This window comes from Xenopus laevis, chromosome 5L (assembly GCF_017654675.1).
Source record: "Xenopus laevis strain J_2021 chromosome 5L, Xenopus_laevis_v10.1, whole genome shotgun sequence".
NCBI classification, from domain to species: Eukaryota; Metazoa; Chordata; class Amphibia; order Anura; family Pipidae; genus Xenopus; species Xenopus laevis.
The window spans coordinates 32664060-32690559 of record NC_054379.1 but is presented as its reverse complement, the minus strand read 5'-3'; the positions used below and the strand labels follow the sequence as shown (position 1 = coordinate 32690559).

General features: G+C 40.3%; 1 protein-coding gene across 3 annotated transcripts; it reads left to right on the top strand.

The window, feature by feature from the left end:
* Positions 1-1680: 1680 nt before the first annotated feature.
* Positions 1681-26049, top strand: LOC121393626. Of its 3 annotated transcripts, XM_041562649.1 has the most exons (12): positions 1683-1904; positions 2123-2205; positions 3950-4071; positions 4980-5171; positions 9213-9322; positions 10112-10261; positions 12656-12847; positions 16998-17081; positions 20968-21078; positions 22103-22213; positions 23826-23922; positions 25622-26049. In XM_041562649.1, exons 3-12 carry the CDS (start codon positions 3952-3954, stop codon positions 25703-25705), a joined length of 1251 nt encoding a protein of 416 aa, XP_041418583.1. In that variant the 5' UTR covers positions 1683-1904; positions 2123-2205; positions 3950-3951; the 3' UTR covers positions 25706-26049. The 3 variants fall into 3 exon arrangements, with proteins under 3 accessions (XP_041418584.1, XP_041418583.1, XP_041418582.1); XM_041562648.1 differs by lacking the exon at positions 2123-2205 and having other exon boundaries at positions 1684-1904; XM_041562650.1 differs by lacking the exons at positions 2123-2205; positions 22103-22213 and having other exon boundaries at positions 1681-1904.
* The last annotated feature ends 451 nt before the right edge of the window (positions 26050-26500 follow it).

Sequence of the window (26500 nt, the reverse complement as noted above, 5' to 3'; positions counted from 1 at the left end):
CCAGGGGATTGGGGGCCGACGGGTCTTTTTAAGGGTATTACAAATTTACCGGAAGCTACATTGCCGGTAAATTTGTAATACCGGCCTTGGCAGGTGTTTTACCGGCTAGACCGTTAAAATATCGGCCAGATGGCAACCCTACCCACAACATACATAATCTATTTTATCTCTATAAAATTCTTTCTATTTTGCTTTTGCATTACCGCCGTGTTTGGCCTCCAAACCTTATAACTCCTATCATGTGTTTTCTGGGTAGAGTTGCTTATTGGGGCTGCTGCAAGATGTTATAGACAGTCACTGTTTATTGGGCTGCTGGGGGGCTGTTTGAGCTCTTTGTACTTGAAATGTCAGGGCCTATTTTGAATCCCAGTCCGGACATGCCCAAGGTAGTCTTGAGGTAGAGTCCTACGCGGAACCAATTTGTTAAACACGACCCCCAACCCGCATACTTACCCGCTTGGACCCGCTACCCAACCCGCAAGTACCTTATCCGCAACCCGATGACCATCAAGAAACAGGAAGAGCTGTCATTGTAAACAAAAGTGACATCATTAGTGGGTGTAATCAGAAAAAAAGGATTAAAACAGGAAGTGCTGTCACTGTAAACCAGAAGTGGCATTGCTTTTGAGAAGACCCGCAAACGCGGAGATCCGCCGACACGCGTCTATACCCACTCCCGAAACTTCTACCTGCAACCCGCAGGGTACCGCAGGTTTTTGCGGTATCCGACCAACTGCAGGACTCTATCCTGAGGATTCTATGCAAGCAAAGACTGGAATGTAATGCACCAGAGAGAAAATAAAAGCTGAATGTACTTTTATTGTAATTAGCCATAAAAATAACACTGTCATGTAATATTACCTTACCATATGTATCTATTGTTAACAGCATTCAAATATACAACTTTTCCTCTTAAAGGAGAACTAAACCCCCCATACAAAAAAATCCCATCTTAACTGCCTGTCATTGTCCCCTCTCCTTCCCTGCACTGTGCATTGGTAAAAAATGCTTTAAAAAATGCAGAGCAGCGCAGCTCCAGGGCGCTTCATATTCTTTTGGGACTCAACGCCGAGTTGAAGCCGATTCCTGACTTGGCCCGATTGCTCCCGCAGGCTTTGTGTCAGCATTGAGTCCCGAAAGAATACAAAGTAGTGGAAGATGGTGCCCTGGCGCTCCATTGCGCTGCTTTGCATTTGAGGGTCAGATTTTTTTAAGGGTTTTTTTTTTTTTACTAATGCACAGTGCGGGGAGGGAGAGGGGGCAATGCCAGGAAATTAAGAGGGGTTTAGTCTTCCTTTAACATATTTTCTTCTTCTCCCCTTACATTGCTCATTCCTTTCCTTTACAAAAACATAAAAAATAGGTAAGATACATTCCAGCCTGAGGAGAAGTAGAAAGAAGATTCTACTCATAGGTTGTATGGCACTTTAACTATACACTGATTGCTTCTTGCCCACTCCAGACAACATCTCATTTGCTTTAGACTGAATGGACCTACATAAGCCCATATATAAGGATTTCATATACTTTTGGGGTTTTCTTTTCCCAGTTTTAGCAGACAAACCAAAGAAAATGAAGTGTTTACATAATCGAAATGTGTTTGTTTGTTTAATTAATCAGCCCTGCTTGTCAACTGGCAACTGAGCAGCTGACTGGATTGAACACAGTCTATGGGGAGGGGATGGGGGAATTGGTACAGGTTTCACGACTAAGATTGGATGGAAAGATTCAGAAGAAATGAACAGCCACATCAACCAGACGCAAGGGCGTTATACTTTATAATAGGATTGTCTACTTGTTGCAGATTGTCTTCTTCTATATGAGCAGGGATCTTCACGCTCCAATGGAATTATATTTCAAAGGATTTATTTTACTTTTATTTACTGTTCCTCTCCAAGGTCGACGTAAGTCCATGCTATTATGTTGCCTTAGCAATGTATTGGATCAATGGCTCCCTGTGTAAAATATACACAGTCACTGACCCCTCAGCTCGTAATCAGTGTCTGATATTTATCAATACTCTGCTGTTATTTTTTCCTGTCACAGCCAGTCTTCTAACGTTTATTAACATCCTATCCTGGTTTTGCCTTTTTTGTCATTGCAAACGCCAATCACAATCAAGTTTGTCTGCTTTCTAAGAAACTACAGCTTTGCTATGAAACGTTGGTTCCTGCTCATAAACCTCTGCTGTAATTCCTTGTACAGGTATGGGACCTGTTATCTAGAATGGAGGATTTTCAGATAAGGGGTCTTTCTGTAATATAGAATATAATATACTCCATACTTTAAATCAATTAAAAATTGACAAACATTAACTCAACAGAAAAGGATTGTTTTCCTAATAATTATTAGTTGGGATCACTTTCTCTACTGGCCATGTAAATACATCAGGTGTTTACAAGATATGCTGGATGGTGCCACATTTGGCTCATACGAGTTCTTCAAAGAAAAACTGGGGGAGCCCAATCTATCCCACTTTAGGTACTTTCAACTTAAGCAAGTCCATGGTGGGAGGCGGGGCTGGGGGGGGCAGGGCTCCCTAACATGAAAAGAAACATATATAATATTAAAGTCAAAAAAGTATCAATTTCATGTAGAACATGCTGTTACTGTTCAATGTCGATGATAGATATTTGGGAAGTAACATCTGCATCTAGATGTATAAATGTTTGAACTAAAATTTAGATCAGGGGTCCCAACCTTTATTTTACCTGTGAGCCACATTCAAATGTAAAAAGAGCTGGGGAGCAACACAAGCATGAAAAAGTCCATTGGGGTGCCAAATAAGGGTGTGATTGGCTATTTGGTAGCCCCTATGTGGACTGGCAGCCTACAAGAGGCTGTACTTAGCACTATACTTAGTTTTTATGCAATTAAAATTTGCTTCCAAGCCTGGAATTCAAAAATAAGCACCTGATTTGAGGCCACTGGGAGCAAAATCCTAAGGGGTTGGTGAGGAACATGTTGCTCATGAGCTACTGGTTGGGGATCACTGCTTAAGTGTATTAACTAATGTAAATATTCTGCTCAAAGCTCTGTAATAGAAAATCAACTGCATTTTAGCATATGTATTGTTTTATGTTTGATGTGTTATAAAACAATACAAATTTTACCTTTAAAAAAAATTATTAGTTGGGATCAAGTACAAGGTACTGAGAAAAGGGAAATATGTGTAAAAATTTGTAATTATTTGGTTAAAACAGAGATGCCGATAATTCAGGGCTTTCTGAATAACGGGTTTCCGGATAAAAGATCCCATACTTGTATGTGACTTTCCTCTATACCTCATAATGCACAAAACTTGTGCTTACAGTACCTTTCCACATTTTATTTTCATTAAGGAGATAGTGGGATCCGCCCATTTACTGTATAACAAGAATAAAGCATTGTCTAGAACTGTGTACAGAAGAACTTCCATTTTTCTACCCTATGAATCTTTGAGTTAGGATGTGACATTTTATACTCTGTGCTTCTCCTAACATTATGCACAAATCCAGGGAGAGGAATGGCATGTCAAGTAAAGAAACAGGATTCAAGGATACTTTATTGTCAGTACAAACCATAACTTTATTACGGTGCATTGAAATAACAAACTCTCCATAACCTGCCTAATTTTGTAAAATGGACACGTATTTAAGGTCACAAAATGGGCATGGTCAAAAATTTTTCACCTCTTTACACGTGTCAGATATTTTGTCCCTCTTTCCAACATTTGTAAATTGGAAGCCAGCTGGGGCATGTGCTAAATAGTAGCCACTGGGTAGTAGATTTCTTATTTACTTTGGTTTTACAATTTTTACCATTGACTTTAATGGTTTCAACCCTGATACGTACAAACACACCTATATCCTATATAAAACGTATGCAATGTATAGTATAGTATAGAGGTTAAATGCAGGCTAAAAGAAGTCTTGTACTTAATAGGGAATATCCCCTTTTTTCATTACAGCCATGGCTCCCTCACAGAGATTATTGCAAGCGATGAACAAGGGCCCCGAGTTTGAGAAGCATTTTTATAGTGTAAACATTTTAAAATCCGTCCCACCGATGTCTCCAGTTGTCAGAGTGACGGTATGTAAGACATGGCATCTGTATGTGTGTCGTGTTTGTGTATTTCTTATATGTGTTTATCCTTATGTTATCTGTCTGTCACTTCTAAATGTTAAATAATGAACACTGGTTGAAAGCAGTAAATATTGAAGTTCTCAGGTCTCAAACGTGTAAAGACTCACCAATTGCGAGGAGAGGTCCAGGTGCACCGCCAAGAAACCTTCAGCTGAGGTAGCGGCTAAAGCGTATGAAAAATGCAGCAGGCACTTCCAAAGACCAATCTTCCAGACAGACTTGTAAGATGATTAGTAGTTTATTTCCGTGCACATGGATACAGCCTTTAAGAGTTTAGGATACTTAATCATAGGCCTATGATTACGTATCCTAAGGATACGAAACGCGTAAGGCTGTATCCATGTGTATCGAAATAAACTACTTCTGAACAGCACCGGATTTAGTAGACGGGCGCCCAGAGGCCACGCGGTCCTTGCGCCCGTCCCGATTACCCCCCTCCGGTGCGATCGCGCATGCGTGTCTGCACTGGAGCGCTGGGGAGCTGTGCTCCCGGGAGGTGGCTGGGCAACATGCCGCCCCTAATATTCTGCCGCCCTAGGCCCAGGCCTTTGTGGCCTCACCACAAATCCGGGCCTGCTTCTGAATGTTTGGTTGCTTTGTGGCTGGATCGTGGAAGATATTTTACATTTGCTCATATCCATTACATGGTTTTCATACCATAATATTCATGTATGCTTGGTCACATGTCCATTCAGTCACAATACTGAGTCACAATATGAATATCTATATTTGTAACCAAGAGAGTAAATGAGGAGCAGCTTGTCCGTATGTCATTGTATTGTGCAAAGACCCTTTCCTTGTTGGAATCTAGTGGGGATCTGTCCAATAGGATTCTCATTTATTTTATAACCCAGGCAAATGAATCGGGACTTGAAGGAAACACGTTGATTACCTACAGACTGCTGAACCAATCAGGGAATGAGTTTGATATCAGTAACCATACGGGACAAATCTATGGGGTCTCTGTTCCAGACGAAGTTGGAATATACACATTAAGAGTTCAGGCTTCAGACTCAGCTGGCCGTTCTGACCAATCCACTGTTCAGGTAAAATCATTATGTAATAATTACATTATCCTAGTATTAAAGGGGTTGTTCACCTTTGAGATACCTTTTAATATGATGTAGAGAGTGATATTCTGAGACAATTTGCAACTGGTTTTCATTTTTTATTATTTGTGGTTTTTGAGTTATTTAGCTTTTTATTCAGCAGCTCTTCAATTTGCATCTAAAGCAATCTGGTAACTAGGGTCCAGATTACCCTAGCAACCATGCATTGATTTGAATAAGAGACTGGAATATGAATAGGAGAGGCCTGAATAGAAGGATCAGTAATAAAAAGTAACCATAACAATACATTCGTAGCCTTACAGAGCATTTGTTTTTTTAGAAGGGAGTCAGCAACGCCCATTTGAAAGCTACACAGAGTCAGAAGAAAAAGGCAAATAACTATAAAACAATAAAAAATAAATAATGAAAACCAATTGAAAAATTGCTTAGAATTGGCCGTTCTATAACATAATAAAAAGTTACCCTAAAGGTGAACCACCCTTTTAAGGAGGCTTGTACAGGTATGGAAGTCTCCCGTAGACTTCATTGTATTCAAATAATTTACATTTTTAAAAATGATTTTCTTTTTCTCTGTAATAAGAAGGCTGTAACCTGTGTTTGATCCCAACTAAGATATAATTAATACTTCTTTATTGGAGGCAAAACAATCCTATTGGGTCTAATGAGTTTAAATTATTTTTTAGCAGACTTCAAATCATTGAGATCCAAATTACGGAAAGATCCCTTATATGGAAAACCACAGGTCCTGAGCATTCTGGATAACAGGTCCCATACCTGTACTGCATTATTAGTGTAACAGGGCTTTTGTGTTTTTGCTATATGTGCAGAATAGTAGACGAGGCATACAGTATGTAAGCCAATGCATGTAATAATATATATATATATATTAAATATAAATAAAGGTAATAATATGGAAGCAATAGATGTATGTAATGTGCCTTCTATTTTGCTCAGATGATTTCTAGGCTGTCTGTTTTGGTGTCTCACACAGGCTAATCTTCCTTGGGCAGTGTTCAGGGGTTGACGGGGTCACTGACCCACAGGAGCTAAAAAAAAAAAAATAGGCTGTGAGGTTTCTGATTTATTGTTTTTCTTATTTTTTGTTATTTATCTTGTTCTTATTCATAGTCCATCCTGACTTCAACCGTAATTGCTAGGGTTAGTCAGCCTTGGCAACCAAATAGAATTTGACATTCCAAGCGTGAGTAGAACAAAATATGTACATTTTAAAATTTAAAAAAAAACACAACCAAAATTTGAAGCCAATGCAAGCTGTTTTACAATAGGGATATTTACATCTTACCAAATGTGTATTTTAATATGAAGGCGAATATGGACGAATTTGACCCGTCTCGTCAAAAATTCGCCGACACCGAAATGTCGCCGATGCCCATTAAAGTCTATGCGTCGCGTGTCTTTTTTTTGACACACGCCGCTATACAAGTCTATGGGCGTCATTTTTGCAGCAAAAAAAGATGAAAAAATTAGCCCATCCCTAATGAAGGGAGTTATTGACTTAACTTTGAATTTTTCTGGTCGGGCTTTTTGGGGCAAAATCTAAAATTTTTCATGGAAAAAAAACTTTTGATTTTTGCAAGATTTATTATACCCTGATGCTGTGAAAAGCCTGAATCCAAAAATCCACCATCTCGGACCTGTTGAGGTCCTGTATAAATCAATGGGAGACGTCCCTATCCCAATTTGACGATATTGTTGTTTGCGCTGGGTTTAGCCCGATAATCCAAAAAATTCAGGGTTTTCGGCCAAAAACCCAAAAGAAAGAATTGTACAATTAGGGTTTTCGCTCAATGTTATTGAGTTTTTTTCCGAGCTATTTTAATGATAAATAAGGCAAAATCGGGGATAGGAGTTTGGTCAAGCTTTTTTATTGAAACAATATAAAATCGGATTTTAGTAAATAACCCCCAAAGTGCTTGACCAGCCACTAAGGGGGAAGAGAAAATCAAAACCTCTTCTTGTATTGCATCTCTGTCACAGGTTTAAACCCACAACAGCAAACTAGAAAAAGTAACAAGAAAGACTGTAAGTCAGAACTAGCTACAATTTTTGTATTTTTATCACCACAACATGGTTCAAGCCCAATAGGCTCTTTTTCAAGTGTAAGTGAAGTAATAAACACACAAAATTGGAGCTCGTTCTACGTTAGAGCCTTTCTTGTTACCTTTGCTATTTTTTTTCCTTCTTATATGAACCACCCCTTTATTCTAGTCAATAACGTTTATTTAATATAACAATGAAATCATATGATATCACAGCGCGTGGTTAACAACACAGAGAACAGCACACAGAATATTTTGGTGTTTATTTGCTGAAGGGTGAAAGATTTATTGTTGTTGCTGGAGGACGGATGGGTTTGTTTATACAGTGGTCTAAATGTCAGTACTGTATCTACAGTGAAACCTTAGTTTTGCATCCCCTGATTTAAATTTTTTTAAAATAGTGGTTCACCTTTACATTACTTTTAGGGGCTTATTTACTAAACTCCAAATGCAAAAAATTGTGATTTTTTTTTAATAAAATCGGACTTTTAAAAACACATTTTTAGGAATTTATTAAACCCTGAGTAGGGGTGGAAAGGACAAGGAAAGTTAAAGGATAAGTAAACCTTTAAAATAAGTGGATGTAAAATTAATGAGGGGGCTATTCTAAGCACTTCTGCAATGTATATTCACTATTTATTTTCTTTTAATTCCAAGATATTATGTACTGTTAATATGAATGCATTTTGTTACAACAGCGCTACCTGCTGGTCAGTTTCCCACCATTCTGAACACCAAGGGGCAAATTCACTAAAGCGCGAAGTGGCTAACACTAGCGCAAATTCACCATCGTGACGTCATTTCGTTACTTCGCTGATTTACTAACAGGTTCTGGCGTAAATTCGCTAGCGAAGTAGACCTACTCTAGCGCTACTTCGCACCCTTACGCCAGGCGAATTTGCACTATGGCGAAGTGACGTAACTACGCTAATTCACTAACTTGCGCATTTTACTGAACGTTCCTCTTGCGTAGGGCTTGCTTCAAAAAAAGTTGACATTTTTCTAAGTCCCAAAAAACGCTGGCGTCTTTTACTTTTTTAAGGGTGATAGGCTGAGAAAGATTGTAAATTTTTTTGGGGGTACCCTCCTTTCCCCTACATTTCCTTACATATGGCACCTAAACTATACAGTGGGCACATGTATAGGGCAAAATAACAACTCTATTTTATTTTATGAAGCTTTCCCAGGCTTGTGTAGTTTAATGTATTTGCTGCTATATATATACGTCCATTGTACTTTAACTTGGCGCCGTATGCAAATTAGGCATCACTAGCGCAACTTCGCTTTGCTTGAAGAATTAACACCAGCGCAACTTTGCTACCGTTTTTGCGTAGCGCTGGCGAAACTACGCCTGGCGGAGTGCGGCGAAGCTGCACTTTGCCCAAGTAGTCAAGAGAGAGAAATAGAGACTGCTCTGATGTTATTCTGCTTAGGAAAGATGTGAGAAAAATTCCTTGACTACTTGGTGGTCAGAATGGTGGGAAACTGACCAGCAGGTGGCGCTGTTGTAACAAAATTCATTCATATTAACAGTACATGTATTCCTTAATATCATGGAATTAAAGGAAAATAAATAATGAATGTGCAAGTGCTTAGAATAGCACCCCCCATCAATTCCTTTTTAAGGTTTACTTTTCCTTGAAGCACCAGCTGCTTCTTTCTACATGGGGTATATATACTGTATGGTGTTAGTTAACGTTCAGCAACATCAAACCTTTCCTCTAGGGATGCACCGAATCCACTATTATGGATTTGGCCGCACCCCTGAATCCTTCGCAAAAGATTTGGCCGAATATTTAAACAGATCCTAATCCCTAAATGGGAAGGGGAAAACAGCTGGGAGGGGGAGTTCCAGTATAACAATGGTTTGCATCTGTGGTGAAGAGCCAGTTGCCTATGGTGGGAGCCAATCTGTTTGTTCATGACTTTATAAAACACTCTGTTTTTTCTCTCATAGATAAGAGTGGATCCTGAAGATTCCTTCAGCTCTTCTCATAATGGTCTAGTGGTCCTTAAACTTAATCAGACACGAAAAATCACTGAGCAGCAGCTTCCAAATATTATTAGGTATGGAGCAAGGTTCAAGGGACACTGTCTGTGCCTTAGAAATAGCCATTTATTTGAGTTTGATATCAACGGTTTTAGGGGAAAAGAATGAACATTAATCCTGGGTGCTATAGGACTAAGAAATGAGAGGCACTGTGGCACTACAGGAAGGTTTGGGGCCCAAATCTGACAGATATTGAAGTTGCAATACAATTGCAGCTATAGCAAATATGGCTGCCTGTGGGATGATGGAAGTTACAGTTCTATTGTAGCAGGAGGGCCACACTTTGGTCATCTCCAATCTTTATAGGAAAACCTCCTATATTGTACATAGTAGAACAGCGTATGACCTTGTTGTGGTCCAACATTTGGTCAGGGCCTCTCCAGCTCCACAAGGTCACAGATTATATAAAGCACTGATATCTCAGCCATTTGTTTAAAGGATATTTAGAACAGCAACTCCTCCCAAATCTCAGCGTAATTCGCCTTCCAGATTGGGCTCTTGGAGTATCTGGGAAAGTCAATAGGTAATTACATCTCACCTTCACTGCGGCTTAGGAATGGCTCTACCAGATACATCCAACCCCACAATAATATAATAATACTATAATGTGTCATTTACACTTTTATAAACCTTGAGTGGCCCCTGTCATTCTGGGGGAGTCAAGAGAAATATACTATTTGCCTTTACCCTAAACGTCCAACTAGAATAACAAAAATCTATTTGGTTGCTATGGGTTACCCCAAATTGGTAGGCTATTACCTGACTCTGTGTGAGTAATGTATTTATGTATATTATTCATCTGACAGTATTATAGGAGGCATACTCCATTCCAACATATGGATACGATTAGTTTCCAGTTCTGCAGAAGGTGGTGGAATGAGAGGAGAAATAACAACCATTTGGTTTCAAGCTGTAGATAAGAATAACCATGTGGCGCGTGAAGAAGATGTGCTGAAGTAAGTAATTGTATGTATTGTATGTCGTTATATGTGATATATATAAGCGCCGCAGTCATGATAGGGGTTGTTCACCTTCCAACAATTTTTTCAGTTTAGTTGACTTTAGCTTGTTCACCAGAAATAAAGTTACTGTTTTCTATTTGTGACTATTTTTCTAATATTGAAGTGTAAATTTTTAATTTTTTTGTGTCTTCTAAAGCAGCTCTGGGAGGTGTGGTCACTGACACTGGAATCGGTTTATTCTTTAGTTCAGTGCTGTATAACTGGCAGCCTGCGGCCCCCCACATAAAAGTCTGTCTGCTGTGACTTGAAAGGGTTTCTGTACTGAGATTAACTGGTCCCTGCATTGTTAGCCTCAATTTTAGACAGTAACCTCCTGCATTGTTCATATTTGTGACACCTCTATTGCTCACACCCCTAAAGCCCTGTACTGTTCACACCTCAGATCCAGGCTAAAACTGCCCACATTGATCACACTCATACAAACTGCTGGAGTGGCACCAACATTGTGTCACTGTATGTAGCACAGTATGAACTGTTCAGAGCGGTCCTGGTAGGTTCCTGCTCTATTCTGCCTTCCCTATGCTCCCAGTGTGTGCCATACTCTGCCTGCCCTATGCTCCCTGTGTGTGCCATACTCTGCCTGCCCTATGCTTCCTGTGTGAAGGCACGCTCCAGGCTGTTTTGCCGCTTGAGGCAGCGTTTAAAATGCCACCCCCCCTGCCCGTCGCACTTACCTTAAAATCGCAGACAGGGGTCTGGGTGGGCGCATCGCTATTGCAGAGAGCGAAATTTCACTCTCTGTGCTAGAAAAGCCAAATTTCCGGTTTAGAAAAAAGGAAATTCGGCTCTTAAAGTTACAAGGAGCGGCTTTTTGCCGCTCCTTGTAACTTCTGGGGAGATGCCCCTGAGGCAAGGTACTCCCTGTGTGAGCCATACTCTACCTGTCCTATGCTCCATGTGTGTGCCATACTTTGTATGCCCTATGCTCCCTGTGTGTGTGTGTGTCATACTTTGCCTGCCCTATGCTCCCTGTGTGTGCCATACTCTGTCTGCCCTACGCTACTTGTGGGACATGAGCCTGGTAGGGTTTGCTCTGTGGGTTTGTTAGCATTTGGAAATTGTCCCATAAGGTGTGTAATCATGTGCTGGGCGTTGCTGTGTTATTCACAGAGGAGGAGGAGGCATATGTATTTAAGGGTTTTTTATAATATGAAAAATAATTTTTTTTTTTTTAAAGGTATCTTGTAATATGACAAATTATTTACATATGAGTGATATCCCTGCAGTGAGCACCAACCATTTGGTTATTTGGTGCTACCACCATTAATTGGATATGTTCTTAAACATTCTTGTGGTAACATGGGTGTGGTTTAGAGTGGTGTGGTCAAAACTGGCTTCCATTATTGGCCCTCCACCACGTAGGCCAGAACAATTCCGGCCCTCTGTAAAACAGAAGTTGGACAGCACAGCTTTAGTCAATCCATTTCTTATCTTTGTCCCTGCTGAGCAGAATCCCTGAGTTTCATTACAGGCAGCTGTTAGAACTGATACAATAGTTACGAATATTCCACAGATGCTGCTGAGAAATGTATCAACTAATGTATCAAATTGCAACAGTTCAGAGTCTGCACTTGAATTACTGAGCTGCAAGAATGAAACAGCAGTGTCAGGAACATTAAACTAAAATTTTGGTAAAATTTTGGTAAAAAATAAAAGATGGAAGCAACTGAAAAAACTCCTTATTTCTGGCAAACAATCTAAAAACAACGCAACTGGAAAAAGTGTTTGGAAAGTGAAAAACGACTTTAAAGACATACTGTAATTACCTTAGTTTTATAATCCAATTTTATATTTACATAACTCTCTGCTCCTCCTCTCTCCTTATGCATTTACATTTCTCTTTATCCCATTTTTCTTTGTTCACCTCCGTGCCCTTAAATGGTTTGTTCACACCTTTCCATTAACCTGTGATATGTTAAAAAATGGCTAATTCAAAGCAACTTTTTAATTGGTCAGTTGGTTAGTTTTTTTCTTCTGACTTTTTCCACTTACCCTACCTAAAATAAAATCCTCTGTAAAGCTACAAATGTATTGTTATTGCTACATTTTATTACGTGTCTTTTTTATTCGCATCTTCTCCTATTCATATTCAAGTCTCTTATTCAAATCAATGCATGGTTGCTAGGGTAATTTGGACCCTAACAACCAGATTTCTGAAATTGCAAATTGGAGAGCTGCTGGATAAAAAGATAAATAAAGAAAAAATAAAAACCGATTATATATATATATATATATATATATATATATATATATATATATATATATATAGAATATCAAATATCATGCCTTTTTGTGCTGCATATCTAAATTTCTTTTGCCAATTTTCAGGAATCTGACAGACAATATTAGGAATATTCAGCAACATCTGGACAAGCTGTTCGGTTCACCTGTGGAATTTTCCCTGTCTAAAACGCTGACATTTTCTCTGAGATATGGAGCAGAGCTTGGAGGTGCCATAGGTGCTCTGGGTGCTCTGCTGGCTGTGTGGCTTGCAGGTGTTTCCATTTATATGATAATAAGGTAATTTTAATGCAGAGGATTTGCAGATTTTCTGAATTTGCTTAGTTTCTGTGAAACCTTTGCAAAAAATGGATTTAAGTAACTACTAAGGGTGGTGGCAGACGAGACTACTGGGGGAGATTAGTCAATCGCCTCTTCTTCTGGTGACTAATCTCCCCAAAAATTTGTGCGGGCTAGAATGTAGCAGGATGTAGCAGGATGGCACTGGAATGGTTTCTAAAGTTGTCCGAAGTTTGCTCTTGAGGCGTTCCGAGTGCCATCCATGGCGATTTACATTCTAGCTGGTACAAAGGCAGGAGGAGGCGATTATTTTCCAGAAGAAGAGGCGATTTGTCACTGGGCAATTAATCTCCCCCAGTAGCCTCGTTTGCCTCTACCCTAAATGCTTTTTATTTTGCTCAGTGCTTGAGCAAGGAAAGAGGAGCCAGTTCCATTTTCTGCATCATAACATAGTGTCTGGTAGAAGGAAGATATAAAATATGTTAGCTGGCCACACACATCAGGGTACCTGGTATCCAACTGTTCATCCCATAGGACATTTGGCTGGTAATTAATTGAACTTACATGTTGATTGTCAGATTGCACTAATGCAATGGCGAAAGCACAGGCACACACCAATTTTTATGGGGGGCAGACAAGTTGGAAATTACCAAACTGTGTAAAAAATTTAAAAATGTAGGAAAGTTCAGAACCCAGTCCTGGAAGCCAGTCCCACAAAAGGAAATGCTTTAGAAGGCTTTGTATGAGAGAAATGATTTGTTAAAAGAAATAGTGATGGAGCATTGTTGGTTGGACAGTTTAGGCAGCCTATAAAGAGAGATACAAGTGTAACCCCTTTTTGGCCACCCCCTGTGCCAAAGGTTATACATCATACCATTTCTTACCAATTACAGGTCCTGACAGGGCCGCCATCAGGGGGGTACAGGGGGGACTGTTGTCCCGGGCCCTGGTGGTTTGGGGAGTTAAGGGGGGCCCGGCCGTGCTGCATTAACTTGCACTTACTTGCATTTACTTGCACAGCCGGGCCCCTGCATCAGAGCTCCGATGACTGGCTTCTTGTGTTCTGATTCGCCATGAAATGTAAGTCCCGGTAAAGCCACATGCGGATTGGTTGGGAGAAGTTTGAACCTCCCCTCTACTTTAACCAATCACCATGCGGGTTTACCGGGACTTACATTTCACTGGCGAATCAGAGCACAAGAAACTGAAGATACCGGCATCTGAACTCCCTGGCTAAGGTACGTGCAGTTTTTTTTTTCTTTTAACTTGTGGGGGCCCTGACCAATTGTTTATTTGTTTATTTTAAATGTATGGGGGCCCTGGATAATAGTTTTTTTTAAATGTGTGGGGGGCCTTTGCTATTTTTTTTTTTTTTAAAATGTGTGGGGGCCCTGACCAATTGTTTTTTGAAATGTGTGGGGGCCTTGCTAATTGTTTGTTTTTTAAATGTGTGGGGGCCTGGCTAATTGTTTTTTTTAAATGTGTGGGGGCCCTTTGCTAGTTTTTTTTTTTAAAGATGTGTGGGGGCCCTGGCTAATTCTTGTTTTTTTAAAAAAAAATGTGGTGGCCCTGGCTATTTTTTTTTTTTTGTTAAATGTGTGGGGGCCCTGGCTCATTGTTTATTTTTAAAATGTGTGGGGGCCCTTGCTAATTTTTTTTTTTTAATGTGTGGGGGCCCTTTGCTAGTTTTTTTTATTAAAGATGTGTGGGGGCCCTGGCTAATTGTTGTTTTTTAAAAAAAAGTGTGGTGGCCCTGGCTATTTTTTTTTTTAAATGTGTGGGGGCCCTGGCTCATTGTTTATTTTAAAATGTGTGGGGGCCCTTGCTAATTGTTTTTTTTTAAATGTGTGGGGGCCCTTTGCTAGTTTTTTTTTTGAAGATGTGTGGGGGCCCTGGCTAATTGTTGTTTTTTAAAAAAAAGTGTGGTGGCCCTGGCTATTTTTTTTTTTTAATTTGTGTGGGGGCCCTGGCTCATTGTTTATTTTTAAAATGTGTGGGGGCCTGACCACAAATGATTTTTTTCTTTAACCACCACCTGACACCAAAACTTGTAGGAGGGGCCTGGGCACCAAAGTTATTTTTTTAACTCGTAGGGGGGCACTTAATGTTTTAATGCCTGTGTAATGCCTGTGTCTTGTGTGGCCTTCATACTAAGGGAAGGGTGGCGAGGGGGGCCCAGGAAATTTTGTTGTGCGGGGCCCCGTGATTTCTGATGGCAGCCCTGGGTCCTGAGTCCCCTTTGCTAGGTGAAAGGGTACTGGGAAAACTCTTCTCTGGCAGTGCCTCCACCTAATCGGATCCGGGAATACACATGCGGGTGGCGCCATTAGGAAGACATTCAATACACACACTTTCTTTATAAAAATATCAACTTTATACAAGGCAGAAGTGCAGATTAAAGGGGAAATAACTATAAAAGTACACATATGCATGTAAAAGCATGTCCCACTACCCTGGTGACACTGTGGCAGTCCTATCCTGGTAATTCCCTACCAGGCAAAGTCCTGCACTACTCCCTTGGTGACAAAGAGTCTGTCCCTTTTCCCAACAAGAGCACAAATGGTCCAGTTAGCACTATTTTTCCAAGTACCTTTCCTGATGGACAAGGTACTGGTTCCCACGTGGCAGGCACACAAACAGCCTGTGACACAATAGAAACCCTGCTGGATCTTTTCCCTTTCCTCTACTCTCCCCAGGCAGACTCACCCAAGGGCTCGAATACAGAGCTGGCAGGCTCACACAGAGCGGAAACAGGCATCCACAGTAATGAGAATCTTTATCCAAGAAATGCAGCTTTGATGAATCCGTAGCTGAACTGTAGCTCCCAGCACTGTCTATAGCGCAAGCAATTTCCACATTCAGTTTGGAAAATCCGGAGCTTCAGACCCTCCTGATTGAGCTCCCAGGCATGGGGTCGCCTACGCCAGCCTCAGAGGCCTTCTGCCTCTTCATCTTGGCTGTTAAATTTACTCTCTCCCCCAAGAAGTAACATCCAGCAGTAAGAAAGCAGAAATCTGTAATGGCTGTCTGAGCACGTGGCTCTCCCTTTTATAGTAAAGTGGCGCAGCAGCGGCACCTTGTGGTATCCTCCGTTATCTGCCCTGCTGCATCCACAATGCTCTGGCCCCAGCCCCTGGGAAACCCCATAGCTCAGCCATGTGGCTCTCTGTACAGTGCCAGATTTGTTTACCGGCCGCCCCTAGGCCGCGCGGTCCGACCAGGCGGCCGCGCGGTCCTAGCGCCCTCCTACACTTCCCCTTCCTAGCGCGCCGGTGAAAAAGGTGCCGTCGCAGCTGGTGTAATTGAATGGGGACGCATTCGTCCCCATAATTGTTGGTAATGGTTGGTTCCTCCCCCTAAAAAAAAGATCACAGATCAGATCACAACCCGTGACTATTCACCCACTACTAACTCCTTAGACTGAGTTTATGGCTTAAGTTATAGCACGAAGGGTTTTGAGCGGCATTACTGTTAAAGTTTGGGAATTCCAGGGAGTCACTTTTCTTTGATTACAATAAGCCAGCGCACATTTTGTAACTTCAATGGGAAAAGACCCAAAACGATTAACATTTTCCACCACATTTCCTGGAATATAAATTTAGAATCCCCTGTGCTCAAAGGTTTTTTTTTTTTTTAAATGATCAAGACTAACTATAGTACAGGTATGGGACCTCTTATCCACAATGCTGGGAACTTGGGGTTTTCTGGATAATGGATCTTTCTGTAATTTGGATCTTCATACGTTAAGTCTACTAGAAAATCATTTAAACATTAAATAAACCTAATCAGGTTGTTTTGCTTCTAATAAGGATTAATTTTATCTTAGTTTGGATTAAGAACAAGCTACTGTTTTATTACCACAGTGAAAAGGGAAATCATTTTTTAAAATTAAAACACATGCAAGCGTTAAATAAACCCAATACGGATTCAGGCTTAGTTGCCATCAAGAACAAGCTACTGTTTTTTTTACAGAGAAAGAAATAATTTTTTTAAAGCAATAAGAATTATTTTCTCTATGGGAGATGGACTTTCTGGTATTTGAGCTTTCTGAATAACAGTATTCTGGATAAAGGATCCCATACCTGTATTTTTTAATTATATTAAACTTGGCATCATTACTTATTAACATTATAGTCTTATTTGTGACCAGAAATAAATGGAATAATTTTGTAGAAGACAAACCTGTCCCCCCTGGAGCTGAGAAAGAGCCTCAGAATTTGGATAATGGAACCAAGTAAGTATTCTAAACATTGTTTTTTTACTAATTGTTTTTTATACATATATTTTAGACTATTTATCTCCAAGAGTATGTTCCTCACTGCTTGGTGTAGTAAGAACAGGGATACATTTGTGTGGCAATTTCTGACTTTCAGTCAGCAAGATGTGAACCAGGTGTCCCCAACCATCTGTACCTGTGAGCCACATTCAAATGTAAAAAGAGTTTGGGAGCAACACAAACACGAAAATAGTTCTGGGGGTGTTGCAAAATAAGGGCTATGATCAAAGCTGGGCTAGGCCGGCCAGGCGCCCTAGGCAATCTGGCCGATTTTACTATGGAGTGCTGTTCTTAGATCTACTAGGCAGCTGTTATCTTGTGTTAGGGAGCTGCTATCTGGTTACCTTCCCATTGTTCTGTTGTTAGGCTGCTGGGGGGAGGGGGTGATATCGCTCCAACTTGCAGTACAGCAGTAGAGAGTGATTGAAGTTTATCAGAGCAAAAGTCTCATGACTGGGGGCAGCTGGGAAACTGACAATATGTCTAGCGCCATGTCAGATTTCAAAATTAAATATAAAAAAATCAGTTTGCTCTTATGAAAAATGGATTTCAGTGCAGAATTCTGCTGGAGCAGCACTATTAACTGAGACATTTTGAAAAAAAAACCATGTTTTTCTATGACAGTATCGCGTTAAGCTTAGCTTCCATACCTCCCAACATTTTGGAAATAAAAAGAGGGACAATTTTCTTGGTCACGCCCATTTTTGTGGCCTCACCCCCTAATTACCATGTTCATTTTACAGAATTTGGCAGGTTATGAAAGTTTGAACATATTTCTGTTTGTTTTTTAAGTTATTACAGTTTTGCTAATAAAGGTGAATTGCCCTTTAAACTGTGAGTCTAACTTCTCCCAAGGGACCTGTTATCTTATATTGTTACAATTACTTATTTGCTTATCTCGAAATTGTTACAAAAGTATCTTATCTGAAGCTGTGGCTGTTGTGGGCTCTCTGCCAAAAGCCAATAAAGTTAGACACTTTTGTTTTTCTTGCTGTTCAGTGTACAGTACAGTTCCAGTACAAAGGAGGAACTGTGAGTTGAGCTGTCAAAAAAGAGACTGTCCCTCTAAAAACGGGACAGTTGGGAGGTATGCATAAACAGACATTCTCTCAAAGCTCCCTCTGGTTTTCAGACTGGAACCTACAATCGTGGCTCTTGGCTTTCCTAGGGGGGCAGCCTCACTGTTTGGGAATCACTGACCTACATTGTACTAGTGGCTCATGAGAAAAATGTTGCTCCCTACCCCCGTTAATGTTGCTCTCAGTGGTCTAAAAGTTGGTGCTCAGTCCTGGCTTGGAGGCAAGTGTTGGAGGTTATAAAGACAAGTATAAATAAAGCATCCTGTAGGCTTGCACTCCATGATATGGGCATTACCAAATAAAGCTTATCATCTGTCCCTGTTTCAAGACCTCCTCCATGATAAACTGACCCCATGAAACGTCCCTGTGAGCGGTTATTAACTTTTAAAATCTCTGTGTATGGCTCGCATAATCCCCATGTGAAAAATGTACCCGATTAAACCCAAAAAATTGCTCAAAAAATGGTCAAATAAGTACTGCTCTGTCTGTGCCACCTGAAGGACATGCTTCTGCCTTGGGGATAGGAAGGGGAAACTTGTGTTGCACTTGTATTTAGGAAAACAAGGAGTGGTTATGGGGTGTGGCTAAAAAGTGGGCACTTAAATCGCTGCACCAATTCAAGATACATAATAATTGGCAATTCCTAGGAAACTTTTTATGATTGTGTGCAGTGGTGTAACTAAATATTTCTGGACCCCACAGCAAATAATTTTTCAGGCCCCCAAAATGTCTAGAGGTTGACTTGTTTTATTAATATTTATTGAAACTGTATATGAATTAGGGCCTCATGGGTCCCCAACCCCTCCTGGGCCCCTCTGCAACCGCAGGGTTTGCTTCCTCTATAGTTACGCCCCTGATTGTGTGGCTCCATTTTATATTTGAATGTAGCTCCCAGGTGAAAAAGATCGTTCATGTGCATAATATGTTTGGTGCTGGTACCTGAATCCCACTCATCTTATCTTTGTTTATTAGTATTCCTTTTATGCAAAGTGTTTCTCATGTGTATCAGAAGCCCTGTAACTGGGTGCCATGCACAAAATAATGGATATCCATGTAGTGAAAGGAATCCACACTCATACGTCTTATCTTAGTAAAAAATATTTATTTAATTGGCTTTGCATGTGTTTGAGCAAGGTAAGACATGTGAGTGCAGATTTCCTTAAATCCATGTGTTTTCCTCTAGTAATAATAAAAGGGTAAAGGGACAGTGATGCTTCCAGGTGACAGTTAGACACAAGCTGACGGATCATTAGCAACACATGACTAAAGCACTGAAAGCCAATGACAGAACTGGGTCACTGCCTGTTGGTTTGTTCCTGGGATAGTGAAGCTTTAGAAGCAGATTTTTCCGGATCAGTAACGAGGACCCTGAAAATGGCAAGTCGGAATGGGCTGAATCAGTGCATGAAATGAATGGGATTGTCTTGTTCTTCTTTTATCTTTCTCTGTTTCAATAACTTACATGGGAAAGGGGTTGGGTGTGGATAACCCCCAGTTTAATCACCCAAGCAAAATAGTACTTAAGGGGATTCCTCACAATATAACATTTGCAAAGAAACCTACTACTAGTTGTTTGTATGAAAATAATCAATTCTTTATATTTTGTTGCTTCCGAAATGACCATGAATGTATTCTGACAATGCCCGTGCCTAGGTGTTCTCTGCTTCAGCTTAAAGAGGTGGTTCACCTTTTAGTTAACTTTTAGTATGTTATAGAATGATTAATTCTAAGCAACTTTTTGATTGGCCTTTCTTTTTTCTAGTTTTTTAATAATTTACCTCCTTATTTTGACTCTTTCCAGCTTTCAGATGGGGGGGGGGGTCACTGACAAATGCTCTGAAAGGCTACAAATGTATTGTTATTGCTACTTTTTATTACTGAACTTTCTATTCAGACCCTTTCCTATTCATATTCCAGTCTTGTTTTTGGACCCTAGTAACCAGATTGCTGAAACTGCAAACTGGAGAACTGCAGAGTAAAAAGCTAAATAACTCAAAAACTACAAATAATAAAAAATGAAACATCATACTAAAAGTTAATTTAATGGTGACCATACACAGGCAGATTTAAAGGAGAACTAGACCCTTGCTACTAATATCCCCTACCCCTCTACCCTACATAGACCCCCCCCTCCCTTCTGCCCCCCCAGCCTAGGTGCTACCTTTGCTAAATGCCCCTAACTCTTTACTTACCCTTCAGTGCAGATTCTGTCCAGCGGAGTTCATGGGCACAATCTTCTTCTGTTCAGTAATCTTCGGGCTTCTTCCTTCATTTCGCAATTTCCGTGAGTTTTGGTGCATGCGCAGTTGTCACGAAACAGAAAATTGCTCGAAGATTACCAAAGAGAAGAAGACGGCACCCATGAACTCCGCTGGACAGAATCTGCACCGAGGGGTAAGTAAAGAGTTAGAGACATTTAGCAAAGGTACCACCTAGGCTGGGGGGAGCAGGGAGGGGTCTGTGTAGAGTAGGGGGTAGGGAATTTTAGTAGCAAGGGTTTACTTCTCCTTTAAGCTGCTGATTCAGGCCCTTTAGACCCATTTGCAGCTTATCTGCTCACACAGATCAGAATAAATCAGAAGGAGGGTGTTATTGTGAGTGTTAAATTTGAGAAGTAGTAGAAATAGGCTGGAGTAGTAACCATGGATGAAGCAGATGAGTCTCTGGTGAAGTTCTTCCAAGTGAATGTGGTGAGAGGGTCCTTAGATATCTAGGAGTCCTACTACACTCTGTTCCTGTTCTTAAATGACATTTACATTCACCAGATCCCCATCAGAAGAGGCGCCTACCAGTCCTACAGCAGAGGAGCCCGGGAAAGAGTCAGTCTCAGTCACACTGCAAGGGGATGATAAGGGTGATAAGCCGGTGGAAACAGAGTAAGTTCTAAATATTGGTTATTAGTGAGATGATGTTACTGTTGTTATGGGCAAGCTGGAAAATGACATTATTTTTTACCCCAAATTCTCTTCAAAATAAACAGGAACTTGGCATAACAAAGATAAACTGGTTTTCCTTGGAGGAGAATGAGGAGGCAGCTTAAATGGGTGGTTCATCTCTCAGTTGACTATAGAATGGCTAACTTCTTAATTGGTCTTCAGTATTTATTTTGAATTGTTTTTTAATTATTTGCCATCCTCTTTTGACTTTCCAGCTTTCAAATGGAAGTCACTGACCCCTTATAAAAACAAATGTTCTGTAAGGCTACAAATACTGTATATTGTTATTGCCACTTTTTATTACTCATCTTTCTATTCAGACCCTCTCCAATTCATATTCCAGTCTCTTATTCATACCAATGCATGGTTGCTAGGGTAATTTGGACCTTAGCAACCAGATTGTTGACATTGCAAACTGAAGAGCTGCTGAATTAAAAGGTAAATAACTCAAAAACCACAAATAATGAAAAATTTAAACCCAATTGCACATTGTCCCAGAACATCACTCTCTACATCATACTAAAAGTTAATTTATAGGTGAACAACCCCATTAAAGTGACCAGATACAGGCAGATTTAAAGGAACAGTAACATCAAAAAATGAAAGTGTTTTAAAGTAATAAAAATATAATGTTTATATTTTGCCCTGCTTTGGTTAAACTGCTGTGTTTGCTTCAGAAACTCTACTATTGTTTATATAAATAAGCTGCTGTGTAGCAATGGGGGCAGCCATTCAAAGGAGAAAAGGCCCAGGTTATACAGCTGATAAACTCTGTAGAACATAATGGTGTTATCCGTTATCCACTATTTAACCTGTGCCATATAGACATTTTTCAATTTCCGCCATTGCTTTTTTGAAGTTCTTCCAAGTGAATGTGGTGAGAGGGTCCTTTGATATATACAAGTCCTACTACACTTTGTTCCTGTAAAACCAGATGTTCTTAAATGACATTTACATTCACCAGATCCCCATCAGAAGAGGCGCCTACCAGTCCTACAGCAGAGGAGCCCGGGAAAGAGTCAGTCTCAGTCACACTGCAAGGGGATGATAAGGGTGATAAGCCGGTGGAAACAGAGTAAGTTCTAAATATTGGTTCTTGGTGAGATGATGTTACTGTTGTTATGGGCAAACTGGAAAATGACCATTTTTTTTTACCCCAAATTGCCATTTAAAAAATGAAGGGCCGCCCCCTGGGTTTGTAGGATTCACGGTGCACACAAACAAACCAAACATTTTAGGTCACATGAGCCAATTAACAGACAGAGTTCTGTCTTTTGCTTCAACTCTTCTTCCTGTTACAGTTAGAGTTGTAGTATTTCTGGTCAGGTGATCTCTGAGGCAGCACACAGACCATCACGAAATGGTGATTCAAGGCAAGAGATGTAAAAGGACAATATTTACTTAAATATATATACCAGTTTGGGAAGATTCTTTAATATGCCACTTAATATGATATAAACTATTTGTTGCTTAAGTGTTCATTTAGGGGTTATAGTTTTCCTTTAACATAAAGGTGAACACCCCCTTTAATAGGTTGTTTAAAGGGATACTGTCATGGGAAAAACACAGTTTTCAAAATGAATCAATTAATAGTGCTGCTCCAGCAGAATTCTGCATTGAAATCCATTTCTCAAAAGAGCAAACAGAGTTTTTTATATTCAATTTTGAAATCTGACATGGGGCTAGACATATTGTCAATTTCCCAGCTGCCCCAAGTCATGTGATTTTGCTCTGATAAACTTCAATCACTCTTTACTGCTGTACTGCAAGTTGGAGTAATATCATCCCCCTCCCTTTCCCCCCAGCAGCCAAACAAAAGAACAATAGGAAGGTAACCAGATAGCTCCCTAACACAAGATAACAGCTGCCTGGTAGATCTAAGAACAACACTCAATAGTAAAAACCCATGTCTCACTGAGACACATTCAAATACATTGAGAAGGAAAAACAGCAGCCTGCCAGAAAGCATTTCTCTCCTAAAGTGCAGGCACAAGTCACATGACTGGGGGAAGCTGGGAAATTGACAAAATGTCTAGCCCCATGTCAGATTTCAATATTGAATATAAAAAAATCTGTTTGCTCTTTTGAGAAATGGATTTCAGTGCAGAATTCTGCTGGAGTAGCACTATTAACTGATGCATTTTGAAAAAAACATGTTTTCCCATGACAGGATCCCTTTAAACATTTTTAACTATGGGTAAGGTTCATGATGGAGCACAGTGGTGCAACCTAAAGGGGCTCCTTACTAAAAAGCTAATCAGCATGAAAATATTGTTCAAAGGAGGGTCAGCTGCTAAGAAGAAACTCCCTGCTTAAGCTGTTTTTAAAGGAAGCAATAGACTGGGCTGGGCTGCACTTATGGTTCTTTGCTAAGCCTCAAACAGTAGCAAAAGTAACCCATAACCATAGACATCCCACCCAACAGCACTCCAATCAAGAAGAAAATTGCCTTTACTTTCACAGCAATTTTTCAAGCCAGACGGCTCTATGTCAGAAGTAACCCTGCAGACATTTCTACTGCCCCCCTGTAGGAAGCCACTTTTTCTGACATTTATTTTTTATTGAATGGAACAGATTTAAAATAAATACATTCAGAACAAATAAAAACGGCAAACTCTTCTTATCTCTGTCTTTTGTATATATGAATATAGATACATATTTATTGCTATTTTTTATTGCTTTTGTAGCACTGGCAAAGAGGGTGAAGCCGGTGGAGAAGCAGCAGCCTCCGGGACTGAAGTTGATAAAATGAAAGAAGAGACTGTGCCGGAGAAAGACCCTGAGGTACAATATGAATATGTGGAGACTGATGAACCTGAAGAAGTCTTAGGGCAGAACTACACGGACTATTTTAGCTGCAATACCTTCCGTTCCGATTCGCTGAGATGAATCGCAGGCGTCACGTCGGATGCGCCGAATCTAAGGTAAGTAATAGGAATGTCGGATGTTGTTGATGCGTGCATCTGAAACGGCACGACTGACCGGCATGGTGATCTTCATCCAACAGTCGTGTCAGATGCATAACCAACATTCCTATTACTTAACTTATTAACCTATTACTTAGATTCAGCGCATTCGACGTGACACCTGCGATTCATCTCAGCACGTCAGAACGGAAGGTATTGCAGCTAAAATCATCCGTGTAGTTCTGCCCTTAGTCATACACAGAAACATGAGTCTATGCTAATGTAGTTGGATATAAATACACTATATGTATTGGTGTTTGGGCAAATAGCAGCAAGTCCAGGACTAGTGCTCTCAGGGTCGGATTGCAGGGTACCAGGAAAAAAACAGTTGGGCCCCTGGTTCTTGTGGGCCCCTCTGGCCTAGTCCTGTTCCCTGTGCTAATCTTCTTGCTGCAGGTCACAGCGACAGCAGCCCCAGTGGGCCCCGGGCCCCCCAGTCCGACCCGGAGTGCCCTTAATCACTGATGTGCAGATGCGGATGTGAATCTGACCAACCTTACCCTAACCTAAGGTGTGGAAATTGCCCCATGTGGCTTCAGATTCACCAATGGCCACAGGGATGTATTCTCAATGCCGCCCTAGTTTCAACACTGGGTAAATATGCACCTGGGCAGTAACCCATTGCGACCAATCAATGACTGACTTTTTTTCAGCCTGCTGCAGGTTGAACAATGAAAGCAAACATCTGATTGGTTCCATGGATGCCATGTGCAGCTAAAATACATATTAAAGGGAGATGTAAATCTTGGTTTTCAAAGGGGATGTGGGCCCAAATATAAAATTCTGGATTGTAAAACAAATGTTATTTGTGTTATTTAAATACACATTTTCAATAATTTTTACTTTATGTGTAAATGTAATGGCTATTGATGCCAATATCAGTCTGCCCTTTTGCTTTTATTTTTGAACTGGTAAAACTGCTGTATTTATTTCAAAAACACTACTATAGTTTATATAAGCAAGCAGCTGTTTAGCCATGGGGGCAGCCATTCAAACACAGGATACACAGTAGATAACAGATAAGTTCTGGAGAATCCCATTTTATACTACAGAGCTTATCTGTTATCTGCTGTGTATCCTGTGCTTTTTCTCTTTTTGAATCCTCGCTTTGATTGGCTGCCCCCATTGCTACACAGCAGCTTATTTATATAAACTATAGTTGTGTATCTGAAGCAAACACACCATTGTACCAGTGCAGTAGAGCAGTGCATTATATTTTCATTGCTTTGAAACACTTTAATTTTTTGGTGTTTCTCTTCCTCTAAATATAATGTGCTGTTACCCAGCAGTGCTAAAAAAACAAACTGTTTCACTACTATAGTTTATATAATTAAGGTGCTGTGTGTCCATAGGGGCAGAAATTCAATCTGAATAGAGCAAATAGGGAAAGCTTACAAAGCAGATAACGGATAAGCTCTGTAGAATACAATGGGTTTAGTCCTTTTTTCATTTTTTAATGTTTCTGGTCCTCTAACCTTTGTTTCTGAAATCAAAATTCTTACTTTATCTATATGCAGACTGTACCGGCAGATGCGACAAAGAAGGATGATTCAGATGAAGTAGGAGAAAATATTTCTACCACTGCTACGTTTCTGGATTAGGAGCAAAGATTCCATGTGCCCAGCAGTAGAATTAGTAGGGGTTTTGTACAGAGTCAGACACAACACATGAATATTGCTGCCCTACGTCTGTCTGACACAATAGGATCAATGACTTCCATGTAGCTTCCCATGCATTATTAGTATTCCTCTCTCTCTCTCTCTCTCTCTCTCTCTCTCTCTCTCTCAGGCTTCCCTTCAAACTATTCATTTGATTTGCTCTTATTTCATAATTTGGGAGCCTTTCAGCATCAGCAGAACATGTATGATTTCTGTTTCTTCTCCCTTAAGTGCGTGTATATACTATATGTGCCTAGAATAAAACCCCTTCGATTTTGTTGCCTCCATCCTTTAACTCAATTTACTGAGAAATGTCCTACAGTTGTCGTTTATAATGGAAGAATATCTGTATATACCAGGGGTGCACCGAATCCAGTATTCAGGTTGGGATTCGGCCAGGATTTGGCCATTTTCAGCAGGATTCAGATACAGCCGAACCCTTGTGCCTGGCCAAATCGATTCAGAATCCTAATTTGCATATTAGGGGCGGGAAGGTAATCAGGTGACTTTTTTCAGCACAAAACAAGGAAGTAATTTTTTTTTCTTTCCCGACTCTAATTCATAGAGTCAACTGTTCCATTTTAAAGGGACAGTCCCTCTTTTGACAACTTGCAGTCCCTCATTTGTACTGGAAAGTCCAGTTTTTCTCTGTACTGAAAAGCCAGAAAAAGATACAAAGTTTCTAACTTAATTGGCACTTGGCAGAAAGCCTGGAACAGCCACAGCTGAAGATAAGAT